Consider the following 20,348-nt stretch of genomic DNA (forward strand, 5'->3'; position numbering starts at 1 on the left):
TTGGTTATAATCTGCTGGGGATGCAGTTAAAGACAAAAGATAAGTAAAATATGCAGAAATAATAAAAAATAAAATATATTATTTTGGTTGTAATCTGCAGGAAATGCAGTTAAATTAAAAAACTGGCAAAAAAATAAATAAAATAAAATATCCAAAAATAATAAAAAAATAAAATAACATTATTTTGGTTGTAATCTGCAGGCAATACAGTTAAGAACAAAATGTAAGTTTATAAAAAAAAAGTACAAAATAGTAATTTAAAAAATGTCTAAAAACAAACAATGAAATGTAGAATGGATGTATACAAGCATATGTGCCCAGACAGATGTAATCCAGGTTTAGACAGCCTTCCTTCTTTTACTGACGTTGGTTTGGGAGGAGTGAGGATGTGTTTATCTGCAAAGCTGCAAAAATAATTTCGGATGGCAGAGTGTAAATACTGCATGGGCAGAGCAAAGCCTTGTGGCGCTGCCTAGAAAATGCAAAAAAAAAAAAAAAATAAAAAAAAAAAATCCAGAAACACGAGCAAACATCTGCTGTGTTACAGAAAGGTTTCCCTGCGCTGCCCGTGCTGTTGTGTGCCTTCCTAATGAGCGTGCTCAGCCTCTGCAGCCATTGATTGGCGGATCTGTCCTGTGTGGAGCTGCCTCTTGGCATTCAGCCATTGAGCCTTAAAATGGACGTTTGGAAATAGAATCCATGCAGGAAGACGATCACAAATATCACGTAGACATAAAGAAATGCCGGAGCCGGGCTGGAAATGAGAAAAAGAATTCTGCATTTTTCTATGCATTTCTATTGTCCCTGCAATATAACTGCTGGTCGGTGCCGGCAGCTGCGGGGACGTCATAATATGGATCCTATACACAGCCATGTCTCTCCTTCCCCAAATCCGTACATAACATAAGGACTGACCCACTGACATTACCCCCCAGCCCTATGATCCCCGGCTCTGCCTTTGTGTGCAGCCTCTGATTACATTTGCAGGTTTCAGCATTTATTTTTTAATTATTTTTGCTTTTTTTTTCTTCTATTTTTTTTTTATTTTTTTTAATCTTTTTGTTGTTTTTTTTAAGATCCAGATTGTCCGGCTGATAGAAAGCGATCACTCATCCTCCAGCCATAGCGCACAACCAAGGGACAGGCGAAGATTAAACAGTGAACGGAGGGGAGGAGGACGAGGACGAGGACGAGGAGGAGGAGGAGGGGGGGGGGGATAGGGAATTTTAACAGACTGTCATAAAGTGAATTCAGTGATTTTTTTTTCTGTTTTTTTTTTTTTTGCACTGAGCGTTTCATAAAAAAATGAAATCTGCATTTGTGAGATGCAGATTTTTTTTTTTCTTTCATGATCAATTCGGTATAATGTTAAATTAAGAAAGAAAGACAGAAATAAAAATCTGCAAGAATGGGAGAAAATAATCCCGTGTGTGCACATCAGATATAATAAAGACGGTGCCCACAATGAAACAACTCATACATATACACTACGGTTCAAACGTTTAGGGTCACTTAGATATTTCCTTATTTTTGAAAGAAAAGCACATTTTTTTTCAATGAAGCTAACATTAAATTATACAGAAATCCCCTCTATACATTGTTAATTTGGTAAATTACTATTCTAGCTGCAAACATCTGGTTTTAAATACAATATCTACATAGGTGTATAGAGACCCATTTCCAACATCCACCACTCCAGTGTTCTAATGGTACATCGTGTTTGCTGTGTTAGAAGGCTAATGGTTGTTTAGAAATCCCTTGAAAACCCTTGTGCAAGAATGTTAGCACAGATGAAAACAGTTTTGCTGATTAGAGAAGCTATAAAACTGACCTTCCTTTGCGCTAGTTGAGAATCTGGAGCATTACATTTTGTGGGTTCAATTAAACTCTCAAAATGGCCAGAAAAAGAGAACTTTCATGTGAAACTCGACAGTCTATTCTTGTTCTTAGAAATGAAGGATATCCCATGCAAGAAAATGCCAAGAAACTGAAGATTTCCTACAACGGTGTGTACTACTCCCTTCAGAGGAGAGCACAAACAGGCTGTAACCAGAGTAGAAAGAGAAGTGGGAGGCCGCGCTGCACAACTGAGCAACAAGACAAGTACATTACAGTCTCTAGTGTGAGAAATCGACTCCTCACAGGTCCTCAACTGGCAGCTTCATTAAATAGCACCCGCAAAATGCCAGTGTCAGCGTCTACAGTGAAGAGGCGACTCCGGGATGCCGGCCTTCAGGGCAGAGTGGCAAAGAAAAAGCCATATCTGAGACTGGCTAATAAAAGGAAAAGATTAATATGGGCAAAAGAACACACACATTGGACAGAGGAAGATTGGAAAAAAGTGTTATGGACAGACGAATTGTAGTTTGAGGTGTTTGGATCACACAGAAGAACAATTGTGAGATGCAGAACTACTGAAAAGATGCAGGAAGAGAGCCTGACGCCATCTGTCAAGCATGGTGGAGGTAATGTGATTCTTAGGTTGCTTTGGTGCTGGTAAAGTGGGAGATTTGTACAATGCAAAAGGGATTTTGAATAATGAAGGCTATCACTCCATTTTGCAATGCCATGCCATACCCTGTGGACAGCGCTTGATTGGAGCCAATTTCATACTACAATAGGACAATGACCCAAAGCACACCTCCAAATTATGCATGGACTATTTAGGGAAGAAGCAGCAGCTGGTATCTATCTGTAAGGGAGTGGCCAGCCCGGTCTCCAGATCTCAACCCTATAAAGCTGTTGTGGGAGCAGTTTCATCATATGGTGCCAAAAAGTGCCCATCAAGCCAATCCAACTTGTCGGAGGGGGGAAGCATGGGGTGAAATATCTCCAGATTACCTCCGCAAATTAACACCTAGAATGCCAAAGCTCTACAAAGCTGGAATTGCTGCAAAGGAGCATTCTGTGCCGAAAGCCAAGTGTGAAGAGAAAATTATTATTTCAAGTAACAATCATTATTTCTAACCTCGTCACTGTCTGGACGATATTCTCTATTCATTATGCAACTCATTTGTTAAATAAAAGTAGGAATTTTCATGGAAAAGACAAAATTGTCTGGGTGACCCCAAACTTTTGAACTGTAGTGTATATATATAATATAAAAATCCAGATGAGTTGTTTCATTGTGGTCACCGTCTTTATTATATCTTTTGAACTGTAGTGTATTTTACATTTTTAAGATAACAAAAAAGGAAAATGGGCAAATGCAAAAATTTGGGCACTTTGCATGGTTAGTGTCTAGTAGCACCCCCTTTGGCAAATATCACAGCTTTTAAATGCTTTTTGTAGCAGCCAAGAGTCTTGAAATTCTTGTTTGAGGGATTTTTGTCCATTCTTCCTTTGGGATGTCTTCCAGTTCTGTGAGATTCCTGGCTCATCTTGCATGCAGACCTTTTGAGGTCTAGCCATAGCCATTTTCAACGATGTTCAGATCAGGGGACTGTGAGGGCCATTGTAAATTCTTCAGCTTGCGCCTTTTGAGGTGGTCTATTGTGGATTTTGACGTGTGTTTAGGATGATTATCCATTTGTGGAAGCCATAATACTGCCACTATGTACAAGAATAGAACTACTATAATACTGCCCCCAATGTACAAGTATATAACTACTATAATACTGCCCCCTATGTATAAGAATATATCTACTATAATACTGCCCCCTATGTATAAGAATATATCTACTATAATACTGCCCCCAATGTTCAAGGATATAACTACTATAATACTGCCCCTTATGTACAAGAATATATCTACTATAATACAGCCCCTATGTACAAGAATATAACTACTATAATACTGTCCCTATGTACAAGAATATAACTACTATAATACTGCCTCCTATGTACAAGAATATAACTACTATAATACTGCCCCCTATGTACAAGAATATAACTACTATAATACTGCCCCTATGTACAAGAATACAACTACTATAATACTGCTCCTATGTACAAGAATATAGCTACTATAATACTGCCCCTATGTACAAGAATATAACTACTATAATACTGCCCCTATGTACAAGAATATAACTACTATAATACTGCCCCTATGTACAAGAATATAGCTACTATAATACTGCCCCTATGTACAAGAATATAACTACTATAATACTGCCCCTATGTACAAGAATATAACTACTATAATACTGCACCTATGTACAAGAATATAACTACTATAATACTGCCCCTATGTACAAGAATATAACTACTATAATACTGTCCCCTATGTAGACGTTTAGGAAGATTAATTTCTTTATCTGTTTTCTTTTTTGTTTTAGTTAAATCCAGCCTATATTATACCATATAGAAAAGATGATGCCTTGCTAGGTACGGGGAAGTACAAAGCGCACAGCGAAAGGGAAGGGAGACCCTGTGTCTAGGGAAGGGGGAGATGGTAACCCCTGACCGAACCTATCGCTGGCCCCTGGGGTCTCTCACCACCCTATATAGCAGGGGTCCCCAAACTACGGCCCGCGGGCCACATCCGGTCCCCGGAGGCCATTTACCCGGCCCGTGTCACAATTTCCTTGTGTTATTTCAATTGTAAGCGCACAGGCGCTTACAATTGAAATAACCCGCCGAGCGCTACACGGGAAGTCTCGTTGCTGTGTAGACGCTCGGCGCTCGTCGTCCAGACCTAGAATGATCACGTCATGACGCACGACGTGCTCATCTAGGCCTTACAGCCGAAGACAGAGGAGCCGGGACCACAGCGCGGGAGCGGCTGCAGTGCTACGTAAAGTCTATTTTCACTTTTTTTTACTGGGCATGGAGGAGGATCAGAGAGCTGGATCTATATGGGGGATTGATGGGACCTATATGGGGAAGAGCTGGACATATAGGAGGGAGACTGCATGGGACCTATGTGGGGGAAGAGCATGGGACCTATATGGGGGAGACTGCATGGGACCTATATGGGGGAAGAGCATGGGACCTATATGGGGGAGACTGCATGGGACCTATATGGGGGAAGAGCATGGGACCTATATGAGGGAGACTGCATGGAACCTAGATGGGGGAGAATGCATGGAACCTAGATGGGGGAGACTGCATGGGACCTATATGAGGGAGACTGCATGGGACCTATATGAGGGAGACTGCACGGGACCTATATGAGGGAGACTGCATGGGACCTATATGGGGGAGACTGCATGGGACCTATATGAGGGAGACTGCATGGGACCTATATGAGGGAGACTGCATGGGACCTAGATGGGGGAGACTGCATGGGACCTAGATGGGGGAGACTGCATGGGACCTATATGAGGGAGACTGCATGGGACCTACAGTATATGAGGGAGACTGCATGGGACCTAGATGGGGGAGACTGCATGGGACCTATATGGGGGAGACTGCATGGAACCTAGATGGGGGAGACTGCATGGGACCTAGATGGGGGAGACTGCATGGGACCTAGATGGGGGAGACTGCATGGGACCTAGATGGGGGAGACTGCATGGGACCTAGATGGGGGAGACTGCATGGGACCTAGATGGGGGAGACTGCATGGGACCTATATGGGGGAGACTGCATGGGACCTAGATGGGGGAGACTGCATGGGACCTAGATGGGGGAGACTGCATGGGACCTAGATGGGGGAGACTGCATGGGACCTAGATGGGGGAGACTGCATGGGACCTAGATGGGGGAGACTGCATGGGACCTATATGGGGGGGGCTGCATGGGACCTAGATGGGGGAGACTGCATGGGACCTAGATGGGGGAGACTGCATGGGACCTATATGGGGGAGACTGCATGGGACCTATATGGGGGAGACTGCATGGGACCTAGATGGGGGGAGACTGCATGGGACCTATATGGGGGAGACTGCATGGAACCTAGATGGGGGAGACTGCATGGGACCTAGATGGGGGAGACTGCATGGGACCTAGATGGGGGAGACTGCATGGGACCTAGATGGGGGAGACTGCATGGGACCTAGATGGGGGAGACTGCATGGGACCTAGATGGGGGAGACTGCATGGGACCTATATGGGGGAGACTGCATGGGACCTATATGGGGGAGACTGCATGGGACCTATATGGGGGGGGCTGCATGGGACCTATATGAGGGAGAGAGCATGGGACCTATATGAGGGAAAGAGCTGGACCTATATGGGGGCAGAGTGCTGGACCTATTTGCGGGAAGAGAGAAGCACATTTCAGAGGTGCACTGTGCTGTATTTGGGGAGTACAGTGTATGTAAGTGTTATAGTGTAGGGCTGTATATATATTTATTGGTATTTTACTAATGGCAATTTGGAATCCCTAGGAAACAATGACGTCAAAAAAGAGAAAAATTGACTCGGAGTGTAGGATATTCAATTATTTTCGATTATTTTGAATGTTGTATTTGTTCCCTTTTTGTTTTACTTTAAAATGAGATACGTGTAGTGTGCATAGGGATTTTCATAGTTTTTCTCATAGTCCGGCCCTCCAACGGTCTAAGGGACCGTGAACTGGCCCCCTGTGGAAAACGTTTGGGGACCCCTGCTATATAGCTTCTGCACCTATGCGCTGAGCCGGATACCTGATCCTAGATATCCCTAGTGCTGGGCCCTAAATAGGGAACGGATGGGATGAGCTCTACGTCACCCCACTAAACAACAATAAAAGACATAAGGGGGACACACAGGGTGAAAGGGATGAACTACTTATCCACAGATGACACAGGTAGAAGTTCAGCAGAGTTTTCAGCAATGATACCACAGAGGAGTACAAGACACCTGCTTGCAACCAGGGCTTGAAGGAACTAAAAATATCACCAGCACCAGTCCAAGGGAGATAGGGGTATATAATAAAAAAAAGGAATACTGAAAATCAACACCAGGGTGGGAGTCGAGCTCCTGTTGGGTCCAAAAGGGGAGAGGTGAATCCAGCAGGAAAGCTACCTATACCAATGAATACTGACAGCAGGAACAATAGAAAGTCAGGGAGCATTCTGTGCAGCCAAACACCATGACCTTCTATAGACAGAAACCACATGACTGTGTCACCCGTGGCACACCTGTGACAAGTGAAATTAACAGACCACACTAGATTTAGTTATTTTGCTTTATTTAGGATGTAATATAATATTAAGACACATAATGACCTGAAGCTACACAGAGCCATGAAATCACACACAGGACGGACAAGCACAATAACTCATCACATTGTATAGAAATGAATAAATAGATCCTGGACTTCCCACAGGCTGTAAAAAAATGGATGGATGGTTAAAGGGAGTCGGGCTGGTTAGGATACTGCCTTCTCTGCACGTCTCAGCTGATGGGGTACAGCATGATGGCCACGACCTTGTTACACACCACAAGCCAACACGTAATCCCTACACCACCTGAAATGACAAATTCAAGTAAGGTGAATGGCCTGTAGAGAGTCTACACAGTATACAAGTGGCTGACTATTCCACTACACAGGAGTAGGCACACCCAAATGTGCCAGGTTATGGAGTGCTGCTTCCACACAATCCTGTATAATACTTCCATACAATACTATATAATACTTCCATACAATGCTGTATAATACTTCCATACAATACTATATAATACTTCCATACAATGCTGTATAATACTTCCATACAATACTATATAATACTTCCATACAATGCTGTATAATACTTCCATACAATACTATATAATACTTCCATACAATGCTGCATAATACTTCCATACAATGCTGTATAATACTGCCATACAATGCTGTATAATACTTCCATACAATGATGCTGTATAATACTTCCATACAATACTATATAATACTTCCATACAATGCTGTATAATACTTCCATATAATACTGCATAATACTTCCATACAATCCTGTATAATACTTCCATACAATCCTGTATAATACTTCCATACAATGCTGTATAATACTTCTATACAATGCTGTATAATACTTCCATACAATCCTGTATAATACTTCCATACAATGCTGTATAATACTTCCATACAATGCTGTATAATACTTCCATACAATCCTGTATAATACTTCCATACAATGCTGTATAATACTTCCATACAATGCTGTATAATACTTCCATACAATAGAACATACGGTATATAAATGAAATGCCATATATTAATACTTACATACATTGCAATGCAATAATACTTCCATACAATGCCCCAAAATACTACTTCTATACAATGCAACATAATAATACTTAAATACAATGCCCCATAATACTTCTATACAACATCACATAATACTTCCATACAATGCTCCTGTATAATACGTCTATACAATGCAATATAATAATAAAATACAATGCCCCATATTACTTCTATACAACACCACTTCCATACAATGCCCCATAATAGTGCTTCCATACAACACCATATAATATTTCCATACAATGCCATAAAATCATACAGTGCCTCAAAATAATAGTTCCATACAATGCCCTATAAGATCTTAAAGAGGTGGGTTCAGACAATTCTGCTTCTTTCTCCTCCTGGACTGACATTTTATTCTCAAAATTCTCTACTCCTGGGTAAAATCTGTCTGCAGTGAATACAGAGTTTTATATTACGGAGAAAGGAGATGGCTAATGCTACTGAGAAGATTCCATTGTAGAAGGGAGGGGCAGAGATGAGGGAGGAGCGAGAGGCAGAGGGAGGAGCCAGAGGCAGAGGGAGGAGCCAGAGGGAGGAGCCAGAGGCAGAGCGAGGAGCCAGAGGGAGGGAAGGAGCCAGAGGGAGAAGCCAGAGGGAGGAGCCAGTGGTAGAGGGAGAAGCCAGAGGGAGGAGCCAGTGGCAGAGCGAGGAGCCAGAGGGAGGGAAGGAGCCAGAGGGAGAAGCCAAAGGGAGGAGCCAGTGACAGGGCGAGAAGCTAGGGGCAGAGGGACGAGCCAGAGGCAGGAGCCAGTGGCAGAGCGTGGAGCCAGTGGCAGAACGAGGAGACAGAGGGCAGAGCCAGAGGGAGGGGGAGGAGCCAGAGGGAGGAGCCAGAGGGAGAAGCCAGTGGTAGAGGGAGGCGCCAGTGACAGGGTGAGAAGCTAGGGGCAGAGGGAGGAGCTAGAGGCAGGAGCTAGAGGCAGAGGGAGGAACCAGTGACAGAGAGAGGAGCCAGAGGCAGAGCGGGTGGCAGAGCGAGGAGCCAGTGGCAGAGCAAGGAGCAAGAGGCAGAGCGAGGAGCCAGTGGCAGAGCGAGGAGCCAGAGGGCGGAGCCAGAGGGAGGGGGAGGTGCCAGATAGAGGAGCCAGTGGTAGAGGGAGGAGCCAGTGACAGGGCGAGAAGCTAGGGGCAGAGGGAGGAGCTAGAGGCAGAGGGAGGAACCAGTGACAGAGAGAGGAGCCAGAGGCAGAGCGGGTGGCAGAGCGAGGAGTGGGTGGCAGAGCGAGGAGCAAGAGGCAAAGCGAGGAGCAAGAGGCAGAGCGGGTGGCAGAGCGAGGAGCCAGTGGCGGAGCAAGGAGTTAGAGGCAGAGCGAGGAGCTGGAGGCAGAGGGAGGAGCTAAAGCGGTTACAGACTGCTGCTGCTGGCGATACAGTGGCTTTGTCAGCAGAGTGGCGGCTTCTCTGAGGGAGCCGGCTGTCAGTCAGCATGATGTCAGCAGTGACGCTCGTCTACAGAGCAGAGTGGATGAGAAGCTGCTACTCTAGTCATGTGACGGCAGAATCGCCGGCAGGAGCGGTCTGTGACCCCTCTATGGGAAGAACAGCGCTGAGCACAGCAATCAGACAGGCAGCAACTTACACCATTTTCAGGTCGATACGATCTTTTGGTCACGTCTTATTTTATGTTTTGCAGCGTTGCAGTGGCCAAAAAAACTTAATTCTGGCGTTTCGATTTTTCTCTTATTACGCCTTTACTGATTGGATTAAACAAGTTAATATATTGGTCTTACGGACATAATTAAAAAATCTGTTTATTTTTTTATTTCTTATTTTTAAAGGCAGAAAAGGGGGGTGATTTAAACTTTTATATATTTTTTTACTTATAAACTTTTTATTATATTTGTTAGAGCCCTCAGGGGACTCGAGCTTCCAATCATCCAATCGATTATACTAAAACACAGCAATACCAGAGTACTGCTGCATGTAGCAAAAATCACAGTCTCCTATGAACGCCAGCCAGAAGCTGGCATTCACAGGAGTACCACCATGACAAGAACAGGGGACATCAGAGGACCACCCGATGGGGAGGCTAGAATACCGCGGCCCCCACTAACGCAGTGTACTTTCCGCTGTCAGAAATTGACAGCAGCAATTAACAGGACAGAGCAGGAGCGGCTGTAAGAGGCAGATGATGGCCGACTATCACAGCCATCATCTGCCAGCAAAGACGTGGGCCCAGTTTCTGAGCCTGCATCAAACTCAGTGTGCTGGCATATGATGTAACTATACGTGATATGCCAGAGAAAGGGTTAAATAGCTTATACTCAACCAAACTACCCCCCTCGGCGCCTCCTGCCGGCCGTGTCCCCCACCCTTCTCATCTTATCTTCTTTTGTGCTCAGCATACGGCCAACAAAGCAAATAAGGGACCACAGTGATTGGCCGCAGCTGTCAAAAGGTGTTGACCGAAAAAACATAATTCTGGCACTTTCCTCACATATAAGTTAATTAATTTTAGACTTGACAGATCAGACTTTTATGACCAAAACATCTCAAGCATGCGTACATCTCCATAGTGTAGAGGTATGTGCAGATTGGGAACATGGCCTCATCCAGAGGAATCCATCATTCACAATATGTGAAATCACAGCTCACCTTCTCCTCCTGTACAAGGGCTGATAACACCTCTATACACAGTAAATAACACAGGATCCACCATTCTCAATAGATGTCACAGCTCACCTCCTCCTCCTACTGTACAATGACTGATAACACCTCTATATACAGTAGATAACACAGGATCCACCATTCACTATAGGTAATGTCACAACTCCCCTCCTCCCCCTCCTGTACAGTGACTGATAGCATCTCTATAAACAGTAGATATCACAGGATTCACCATTCTCAATAGGTGATGTCCCAGCTCACCTCCTCCTCCTACTGTACAGTGACTGATAGCATCTCTATATACAGTAGATATCACAGGATTCACCATTCTCAATAGGTGATGTCACAGCTCACCTCCCCTTCTGTACAGTGACTGATAACACCTCTATATACAGTAGATATCACAGGATCCACCATTCACAATAGGTGATATCACAGCTCACCACCTCCTCCTCCTGTACAATGACTAATAACACCTCTATATACAATAGATAACACACGATCAACCATTCACAATAGGGGATATCACAGCTCACCACCTCCTCCTCCTGTACAGTGACTGATAACACCTCTATATACAATAGATAACACACGATCAACCAATCACAATAGGGGATGTCACAGCTCACCACCTCCTCCTCCTGTACAGTGACTGATAACACCTCTATATACAATAGATAACGCACGATCAACCAATCACAATAGGGGATGTCACAGCTCACCTCCTCCTTCCTCTGTACAATGACATAGCTTTATAAACACCTCTGATTTACACAGTAAATACTGTGCATTTTTGGTGACACACTTCCTTTAAGAATTTATGTGGATCTAAAGGATCAGGCGGAGCCGTGTGTGGTTCACTGGAACAAATTTTTATTTTTATTGCAGCCACAAACCAATCTTCTCAACCGCAGAGTTGGCTTTATATATTAGGAATCCTGGTGCCAAGAGTTATACTACCCGAGTATTACAGATCAGGCAGAGTACAGGGCGACACATGCGACATTACAGTGATGTAACAGTGTGGGGCAGAATTTGCAAAACTGCCTGAAAGAAAATGGTTTTTATTTCCCTTATAAACCAATCACGTCACAGCTTTTAAAGGGAATCTGTCACCAGGTTTTTGCCTCTTAATCTGAGAGCAGTATAACGTAGAGACAGAGACCCTGATTTCAGCGATGTGTCACTTACTGAGATGCTTAGTGTAGTTTTGATAAAATCACTGATTAATCATCAGGAGATTATCATTACAGGACTACTTGGTGAGCTGCAGGTAGTCCAGCATATCCATTAGCTCTGTATAACTGCTAGATCTGCAGCAGAGAAAACATTGATTTCATCAAAATGACAGCAACAGCTCAGTAAGTGACACATCGCAGGAATCAGGGTGTCTGTCTCTACAATATGCTGTTGTCAGATGGGGGAGCAGACACCTGGTGACAGATTCACTTTAATTATTCAAATCAAAAAGCTCCACATATCACAGCTACAATAACTACGGTCAGGGTTATAAATATTAAAGTGGATGAGAGAAAACAACGTGAGTGTAGCTCTCTGAAGAGCACAACCACCCATTACATCAGTGACCACTAGTGATGAGCGGGCACTACCATGCTCAGGTGCTCAGCACTCGTAACTAGTGATGAGCGGGCACTACCATGCTCATGTGCTCAGTACTCGTAACTAGTGATGAGCGGGCACTATCATGCTCGGGGGCTTAGTACTCGTAACTAGTGATGAACGGGCACTACCATGCTCAGGTGCTCAGTACTCGTAACTAGTGATGAGCGGGCACTATCATGCTTGGGGGCTTAGCATTCGTAACTAGTGATGAGCGGGCACTACCATGCTCAGGTGCTCAGCACTCGTAACTAGTGATGAGCGGGCACTACCATGCTCGGGTGCTCAGTACTCGTAACTAGTGATGAGCGGGCACTACCATGCTCGGGTGCTCTGTACTCGTAACTAGTGATGAGCGGGCACTACCATGCTCGGGTGCTCAGTACTGGTAACTAGTGATGAGTGGGCACTATCATGCTTGGGGGCTTAGTACTCGTAACTAGTGATGAGCAAGCACTACCATGCTCGGGTGCTCTGTACTCGTAACTAGTGATGAGCGGGCACTACCATGCTCGGGTGCTCAGTACTGGTAACTAGTGATGAGCGGGCACTACCATGCTCGGGTGCTCAGTACTGGTAACTAGTGATGAGCGGGCACTACCATGCTCGGGTGCTCAGTACTGGTAACTAGTGATGAGTGGGCACTACCATGCTCGGGTGCTTAGTACTCGTAACTAGTGATGAGCAGGCACTATCATGCTCGGGGGCTTAGTACTCGTAACTAGTGATGAGTGGGCACTACCATGCTCGGGTGCTCGGTACTCGTAACTAGTGATGAGTGGGCACTACCATGCTCGGGTGCTCAGTACTGGTAACTAGTGATGAGTGGGCACTACCATGCTCGGGTGCTCAGTACTGGTAACTAGTGATGAGTGGGCACTACCATGCTCGGGTGCTCAGTTCTGGTAACTAGTGATGAGTGGGCACTACCATGCTCGGTACTCATAATGAACAGTTGAATGCTTGGATCGGTGCGACTTATGTACCGAGTATAATGTAAAACAATGGGGAACTTGAGCAATTTTCCCAAAGAGCTTCTGGAAAAATGCTCGAGTTCCCATTGGCTTCCATCATACTTAATATACAAGTGAAGCTCGTCTGAGCATCCAACTGCTCGTTGTGACTACCGAGCGCCTGAGCATGGCAGTGCCCACTCATCACTAGGGACCATATGTATGTGACAGGGTACAACAGTTCCAGGTTTTCCAAGAGTATTGTCCATATGTTCTTAACATTGTACGACTGGAACAATTCATAATTCTTCTCAGGATCAGTACAGGATATGTAATGTATGTACCCAGTGAATCCACCAGCAGAATAGTGAGTGCAGCTCTGGGGTATAAAACAGGAGGTAACTCAGGATCAGTAATGTAATGTATGTACACAGTGACTCCACCAGCAGAATAGTGAGTGCAGCTCTGGGGTATAAAACAGGAGGTAACTCAGGATCAGTAATGTAATGTATGTACACAGTGACTGCACCAGCAGAATAGTGAGTGCAGCTCTGGAGTATAATACAGGATGTAACTCAGGATCAGTAATGTAATGTATGTACACAGTGACTGCACCAGCAGAATAGTGAGTGCAGCTCTGGAGTATAATACAGGAGGTACCTCAGGATCAGTACAGGATCAGTAATGTAATGTATGTACACAGTGACTGCACCAGCAGAATAGTGAGTGCAGCTCTGGGGTATAATACAGGATGTTATTCAGGATCAGTACAGGATCAGTAATGTAATGTATGTACACAGTGACTGCACCAGCAGAATAGTGAGTGCAGCTCTGGAGTATAATACAGAATGTAACTCAGGATCAGTACAGGATATATAATGTAATGTATGTACCCAGTGACTCCACCAGCAGAATAGTGAGTGCAGCTCTGGGGTATAAAACAGGAGGTAACTCAGGATCAGTAATGTAATGTATGTACACAGTGACTCCACCAGCAGAATAGTGAGTGCAGCTCTGGGATATAAAACAGGAGGTAACTCAGGATCAGTAATGTAATGTATGTACACAGTGACTGCACCAGCAGAATAGTGAGTGCAGCTCTGGAGTATAATACAGGAGGTACCTCAGGATCAGTACAGGATCAGTAATGTAATGTATGTACACAGTGACTGCACCAGCAGAATAGTGAGTGCAGCTCTGGAGTATAATACAGAATATAACTCAGGATCAGTACTGGATCAGTAATGTAATGTATGTACACAGTGACTGCACCAGCAGAATAGTGAGTGCAGCTCTGGAGTATAATACAGAATATAACTCAGGATCAGTACAGGATCAGTAATGAAATGTATGTACACAGTGACTGCACCAGCAGAATAGTGAGTGCAGCTCTGGAGTATAATACAGAATATAACTCAGGATCAGTACAGGATCAGTAATGTAATGTATGGACACAGTGACTGCACCAGCAGAATAGTGAGTGCAGCTCTGGAGTATAATACAGGAGGTAACTCAGGATCAGTACAGGATCAGTAATGTAATGTATGGACACAGTGACTGCACCAGCAGAATAGTGAGTGCAGCTCTGGAGTATAATACAGAATATAACTCAGGATCAGTACAGGATCAGTAATGAAATGTATGTACACAGTGACTGCACCAGCAGAATAGTGAGTGCAGCTCTGGAGTATAATACAGGAGGTAACTCAGGATCAGTACTGGATCAGTAATGAAATGTATGTACACAGTGACTGCACCAGCAGAATAGTGAGTGCAGCTCTGGAGTATAATACAGGAGGTAACTCAGGATCAGTACAGGATCAGTAATGTAATGTATGTACACAGTGACTGCACCAGCAGAATAGTGAGTGCAGCTCTGGAGTATAATACAAGATATAACTCAGGATCAGTAATGTATGTACACAGTGACTGCACCAGCAGAATAGTGAGTGCAGCTCTGGAGTATAATACAGGATTACTGTATTAATGACTTCTTGTAGCCGTGTATTAGTGGTTACAGGAGTAAGTGTTGATACTTACTCAATGTGTTGGAGCCGTTACCTGCAACACCAGTGGGAAATGCTACCAGGCGTTCCAGGGGTGCGATCCATTTACTCGGCAGCACGGTCACCGGCTCGGAGTAGTATTTCCATATAAGAGAGATCATTAAAGCAGCCTAGAAAAAAAAAGAAAAAGTGTGAGCACAATGCCATTTCTTTTTGCTTACGTGAATGACCCTGTACATCAGACGCTGACGGCCGCTCACTCAGAGATGTTACTTGTCTCGGACGTATATTTGGTGTCCTCTAAATAACTCAACAAATTAATGTCTAAATCGCTGGAGAAAAAGAAGTGAGTACACCCCCAAGTGAAAATGGCCAAATTGTGCCCAGTGTGAATATTTAGTGTGGCTGCCATTATTGTCCAGCACTGACTTACGGTAACTCTCTTGGACAAGGAGGTCACTAGATCTTCACAGGAGCCGCTGGATCCTTTTCTGTCCTCCATAACATCACGAAGCTGGTGGATGTTACAGACCTTGCGCTCCTCCACCTTCTGTATCTCTTTAGCTGGGTCCCTACCTAAATGTCTCTAGAGATACGCTTTGACGCTGGCTGCTGGGCTCACATAAAACTGGCCTTTTTTATGCGCCGTGTCTCAATTTTTACATTTATTTCCTTAGCAGGAATACATGTCTATATTCAATGTTTGCATAGCTTAGTGTCTCAGAGTGCAGCTGTATATTTGTTGGAGTATATCTCTCTCCGATCTTGGCTGGTCACACATGAGTTTACACTCTCACCTCTGCTGCATCCAGCAGACTGACTCACCAGCCGCATGCGCTGAACCCATGTCCTGGGAGTTTAGCAAAACACTGCAGGTGCACCCCTAATTAAAACCTGCGGAGCTGAGATTAACCCTGTTCTTCCCAGCTATGCTACATAACCCCCTCCTCTGCCCAAAGCCAAGGACTGGGCACCATCTGCCAAACCACAGTGCCAAAAGCGGGGTGACTCTACCAAAAGTGATTACTGTCTCCTCCCCTCAGAACTCCATTCACCCATTTCACGCGTTTTCACCCACATACTATATGCAATGCTCTGCCGCCTGCACATCATACACACAGCCTCTGCCGCCTGCACATAACACATACGGGCTCTGCCGCCTGCACATCACACACATGGCCTCTGCCGCATGCACATCACACACACAGCCTCTGCCGCCTGCACATCACACACACAGCCTCTGCCGCCTGCACATCACACACACAGCCTCTGCCGCCTGCACATCACACACACAGCCTCTGCCGCCTGCACATCACACACAGCCTCTGCACATCACACACACAGCCTCTGCTGCCTGCACATCACACACACGGCCTCTGCCGCCTGCACATCACACACACGGCCTCTGCCGCATGCACATCACACACACGGCCTCTGCCGCATGCACATCACACACACGGCCTCTGCCGCCTGCACATCACACACACAGGCTCTGCCGCATGCACATCACACACACAGCCTCTGCCGCCTGCACATAACACATACGGGCTCTGCCGCCTGCACATCACACACATGGCCTCTGCCGCCTGCACATCACACACACAGCCTCTGCCGCCTGCACATCACACACACAGCCTCTGCCGCCTGCACATCACACACACAGCCTCTGCCGCCTGCACATCACACACACAGCCTCTGCCGCCTGCACATCACACACACAGCCTCTGCCGCCTGCACATCACACACACAGCCTCTGCACATCACACACACAGCCTCTGCCGCCTGCACATCACACACACGGCCTCTGCCGCCTGCACATCACACACACTGCCTCTGCCGCATGCACATCACACACACTGCCTCTGCCGCATGCACATCACACACACAGCCTCTGCCGCCTGCACATCACACACACAGGCTCTGCCGCATGCACATCACACACACAGCCTCTGCCGCCTGCACATCACACACACAGGCTCTGCCGCCTGCACATAACACACAGCCTCTGTCGCATGCACATCACACACACAGCCTCTGCCGCCTGCACATCACACACACAGCCTCTGCCGCCTGCACATAACACATACGGGTTCTGCTGCCTGCACATCACACACATGGCCTCAGCCGCCTGCACATCACACACACAGCCTCTGCCGCATGCACATCACACACACAGCCTCTGCCGCCTGCACATCACACACACAGCCTCTGCCGCCTGCACATCACACACACAGCCTCTGCCGCCTGCACATCACACACACAGCCTCTGCACATCACACACACAGCCTCTGCCGCCTGCACATCACACACAGCGTCTGCTGCCTGCACATCACACACACGGCCTCTGCCGCCTGCACATAACACACACGGCCTCTGCCGCATGCACATCACACACACAGCCTCTGCCGCCTGCACATCACACACACAGCCTCTGCCGCCTGCACATCACACACACCGGCTCTGCCGCCTGCACATCACACACACAGCCTCTGCACATCACACACACAGCCTCTGCTGCCTGCACATTACATACACGGCCTCTGCCGCCTGCACATCACACACACGGCCTCTGCCGCATGCACATCACACACACAGCCTCTGCCGCCTGCACATCACACACACAGGCTCTGCCGCCTGCACATCACACACACAGCCTCTGCCGCCTGCACATCACACACACAGCCTCTGCCGCCTGCACATCACACACACAGCCTCTGCCGCCTGCACATCACACACACAGCCTCTGCCGCCTGCACATAACACATACGGGCTCTGCTGCCTGCACATCACACACATGGCCTCTGCCGCCTGCACATCACACACACGGCCTCTGCCGCATGCACATCACACACACAGCCTCTGCCGCCTGCACATCACACACACAGGCTCTGCCGCCTGCTCATCACACACACAGCCTCTGCCGCCTGCACATCACACACACAGCCTCTGCCGCCTGCACATCACACACACAGCCTCTGCCGCCTGCACATCACACACACAGCCTCTGCCGCCTGCACATCACACATACGACCTCTGCCGCCTGCACATCACACACACAGCCTCTGCCGCCTGCACATCACACACACGGCCTCTGCCGCCTGTACATCACACATATGGGCTCTGCCGCCTGCACATCACACACACAGCCTCTGCCACCTACACATCACACATACGGGCCTCTGCTGCCTGCACATCATGTACATACCCTTACAGTCACCGGCCATACCTGAGGGTCCGTGAGAGGATGAGGAACGGCGCTGCAGGCTGGTTACACTAAGCAGGAGCTGCACCAGCAAATGCCACAGTCCATTGGTTCTGGGACTTGGTCAGTCTCACCATCTTTTCTTCTATCCATTCTCGATCCAGAAATTCTTGCCCACATAGCTCTATACCAGGCCCAGAGACACAACACACATGGGCAACCATCACCATGCCACAATACATACTGAGTAGTGCACACCCTACTCAGGTCCAGCACTGCACTGGTCTCTGTTGTTTGCAAGCAGCTCTGGAGTCATGTCAACAGTGCTGCAGGCAATCACTGAGCTCAGCGGCTTTACCCATGGTTGCACCGCTGTCCCGACCTGTGCACTCTTCAATGCTGCAAGTTGAGGTAGATTTACTTCTGTCGCATCGGAGAACCGCTGGGAACACGGGAGGTGGCCGAATCCGACCACCTTTAGAGCATGGCTTAGGCTGCTTTCACACATCCGGTTTTTGCCGTGCGGCACAACCCGGTAAAAAACGGAAAGAACGGATCCAGCGTGTGTTGCTGCCGGATCCGTTCTTTCCCCCATAGACTTGTATTAGCGCCGGATTGTGCCGCATGGCCTTGCGTTGCATCCGGCGTAAATAGCTGATCCGGATGGAACGCTGCTTGCAGTGTTTTATGTCTCCGTCGAAAAACCGTATGGCGCCGGATCCGGCGCCGTGAGTTACCATGAAAGCCTATGGGCGCCGGATCCGTCATCATCCGGCATATGACGGAATCCAACCAATCCAATTTTTTTTTTTCAACTGAGCATGCTCAGTAGCACAACGGATCTGTCAAAAAACGGAGGAAACGCATGGAAAAAACTGATGCAACGGATCCATTTTTTCGCCAGATTGTGCCGGACGGCAAAAAACAGATGTGTGAAAGCAGCCTTGCAAGCTTTATTGAAAACAGCTTGTAAGCACTTCTGATGATACAGCGGTGGCTGGTAACCTAGCAAATTAACACTCCCTCCAATCTTGAGGATCCTCTGTGTAACTGATCCCTTCATTTTATGCTGCACCTAGAGGTCACGTTTCCAAACACGAAAGCTCCAATTGTGATCTGAAAGGTGACGCTAAATAGGGGCACGCTCAGTTGTAAAATTAGATCGAATCCATTAAAAAAAAAAAAAAAGAGCGTAAAAACGCATATTATTGCCTTTGCTATACAGCAGACTGCTTTTCCATGCTGCACAGACTTGTTTTAGGCCCCAAGAAACATGAAAAAGTTGCAACAAAGAAAGAAAATTATCAATGTGCTGTCGCTTATCCAAGTCGTTACACCTTTATTAATATGTACATAAGGTCTGACCCCAAAAAATGTGGACGATTCGGGTACAAGCAGTGACTCGCAGCTCTACACCCGGACACCCCCGACAGCCATGAAGAGGGTGCACTCATTACAAGGCGGAAACGTGTTAGCATTAACCCTCGATGTGCCGTCAGGCGAAAGGGATTTTCTGGGCATGGAATCACCGCATGATACAAATAACGAGAGGCAGCTCTCTACATTTCTGCAGCCTACAGGGGAGCTTTTCATTTTTCCCTGCAAGCCAATGCAAAAAAAAAAATGTGTAAGGAGCCGGAGCAGGTCCGCGCTTCTCCCCGGAATGTAAGGACATGACATCTCGGCTTGTGATTTGCACAAACCAGCAATAATAGAAGAGGTAAAAAAAAAAAAAATCATAATCCGAAATGCTGTTTTGTAAGTCAGATCTTGCCAAGGGCAAAAATTTCAGCCGTCCCAATGCTTTTTATGCATGAATTCTTTAACGTCAGGGAGGG

At 46.4% G+C, this 20,348-nt stretch overlaps 1 protein-coding gene across 2 annotated transcripts in view; it reads right to left on the bottom strand.

The window, feature by feature from the left end:
- Positions 1–7,043: 7,043 nt before the first annotated feature.
- The window catches only part of GET1 (guided entry of tail-anchored proteins factor 1), a 74,804-nt gene continuing 61,499 nt past the window's right edge, over positions 7,044–20,348 (bottom strand). The window contains exons 4-5 of one of the 2 annotated variants that reach the window (XM_075334972.1): positions 15,364–15,478; positions 7,044–7,340 (exon numbers count right to left, since the gene is read on the bottom strand). In XM_075334972.1, coding sequence (XP_075191087.1) covers positions 7,267–7,340; positions 15,364–15,478 — 189 coding nt within the window. In that variant the 3' untranslated portion in view covers positions 7,044–7,266. Of the gene's footprint in view, positions 7,341–15,342; positions 15,479–20,348 lie in introns of both variants that reach the window. The other variant, XM_075334971.1, reaches the window with a different exon arrangement.

Source organism: Anomaloglossus baeobatrachus, chromosome 2 (genome assembly GCF_048569485.1).
Source record: "Anomaloglossus baeobatrachus isolate aAnoBae1 chromosome 2, aAnoBae1.hap1, whole genome shotgun sequence".
In the NCBI taxonomy this organism is placed as follows: domain Eukaryota; kingdom Metazoa; phylum Chordata; class Amphibia; order Anura; family Aromobatidae; genus Anomaloglossus; species Anomaloglossus baeobatrachus.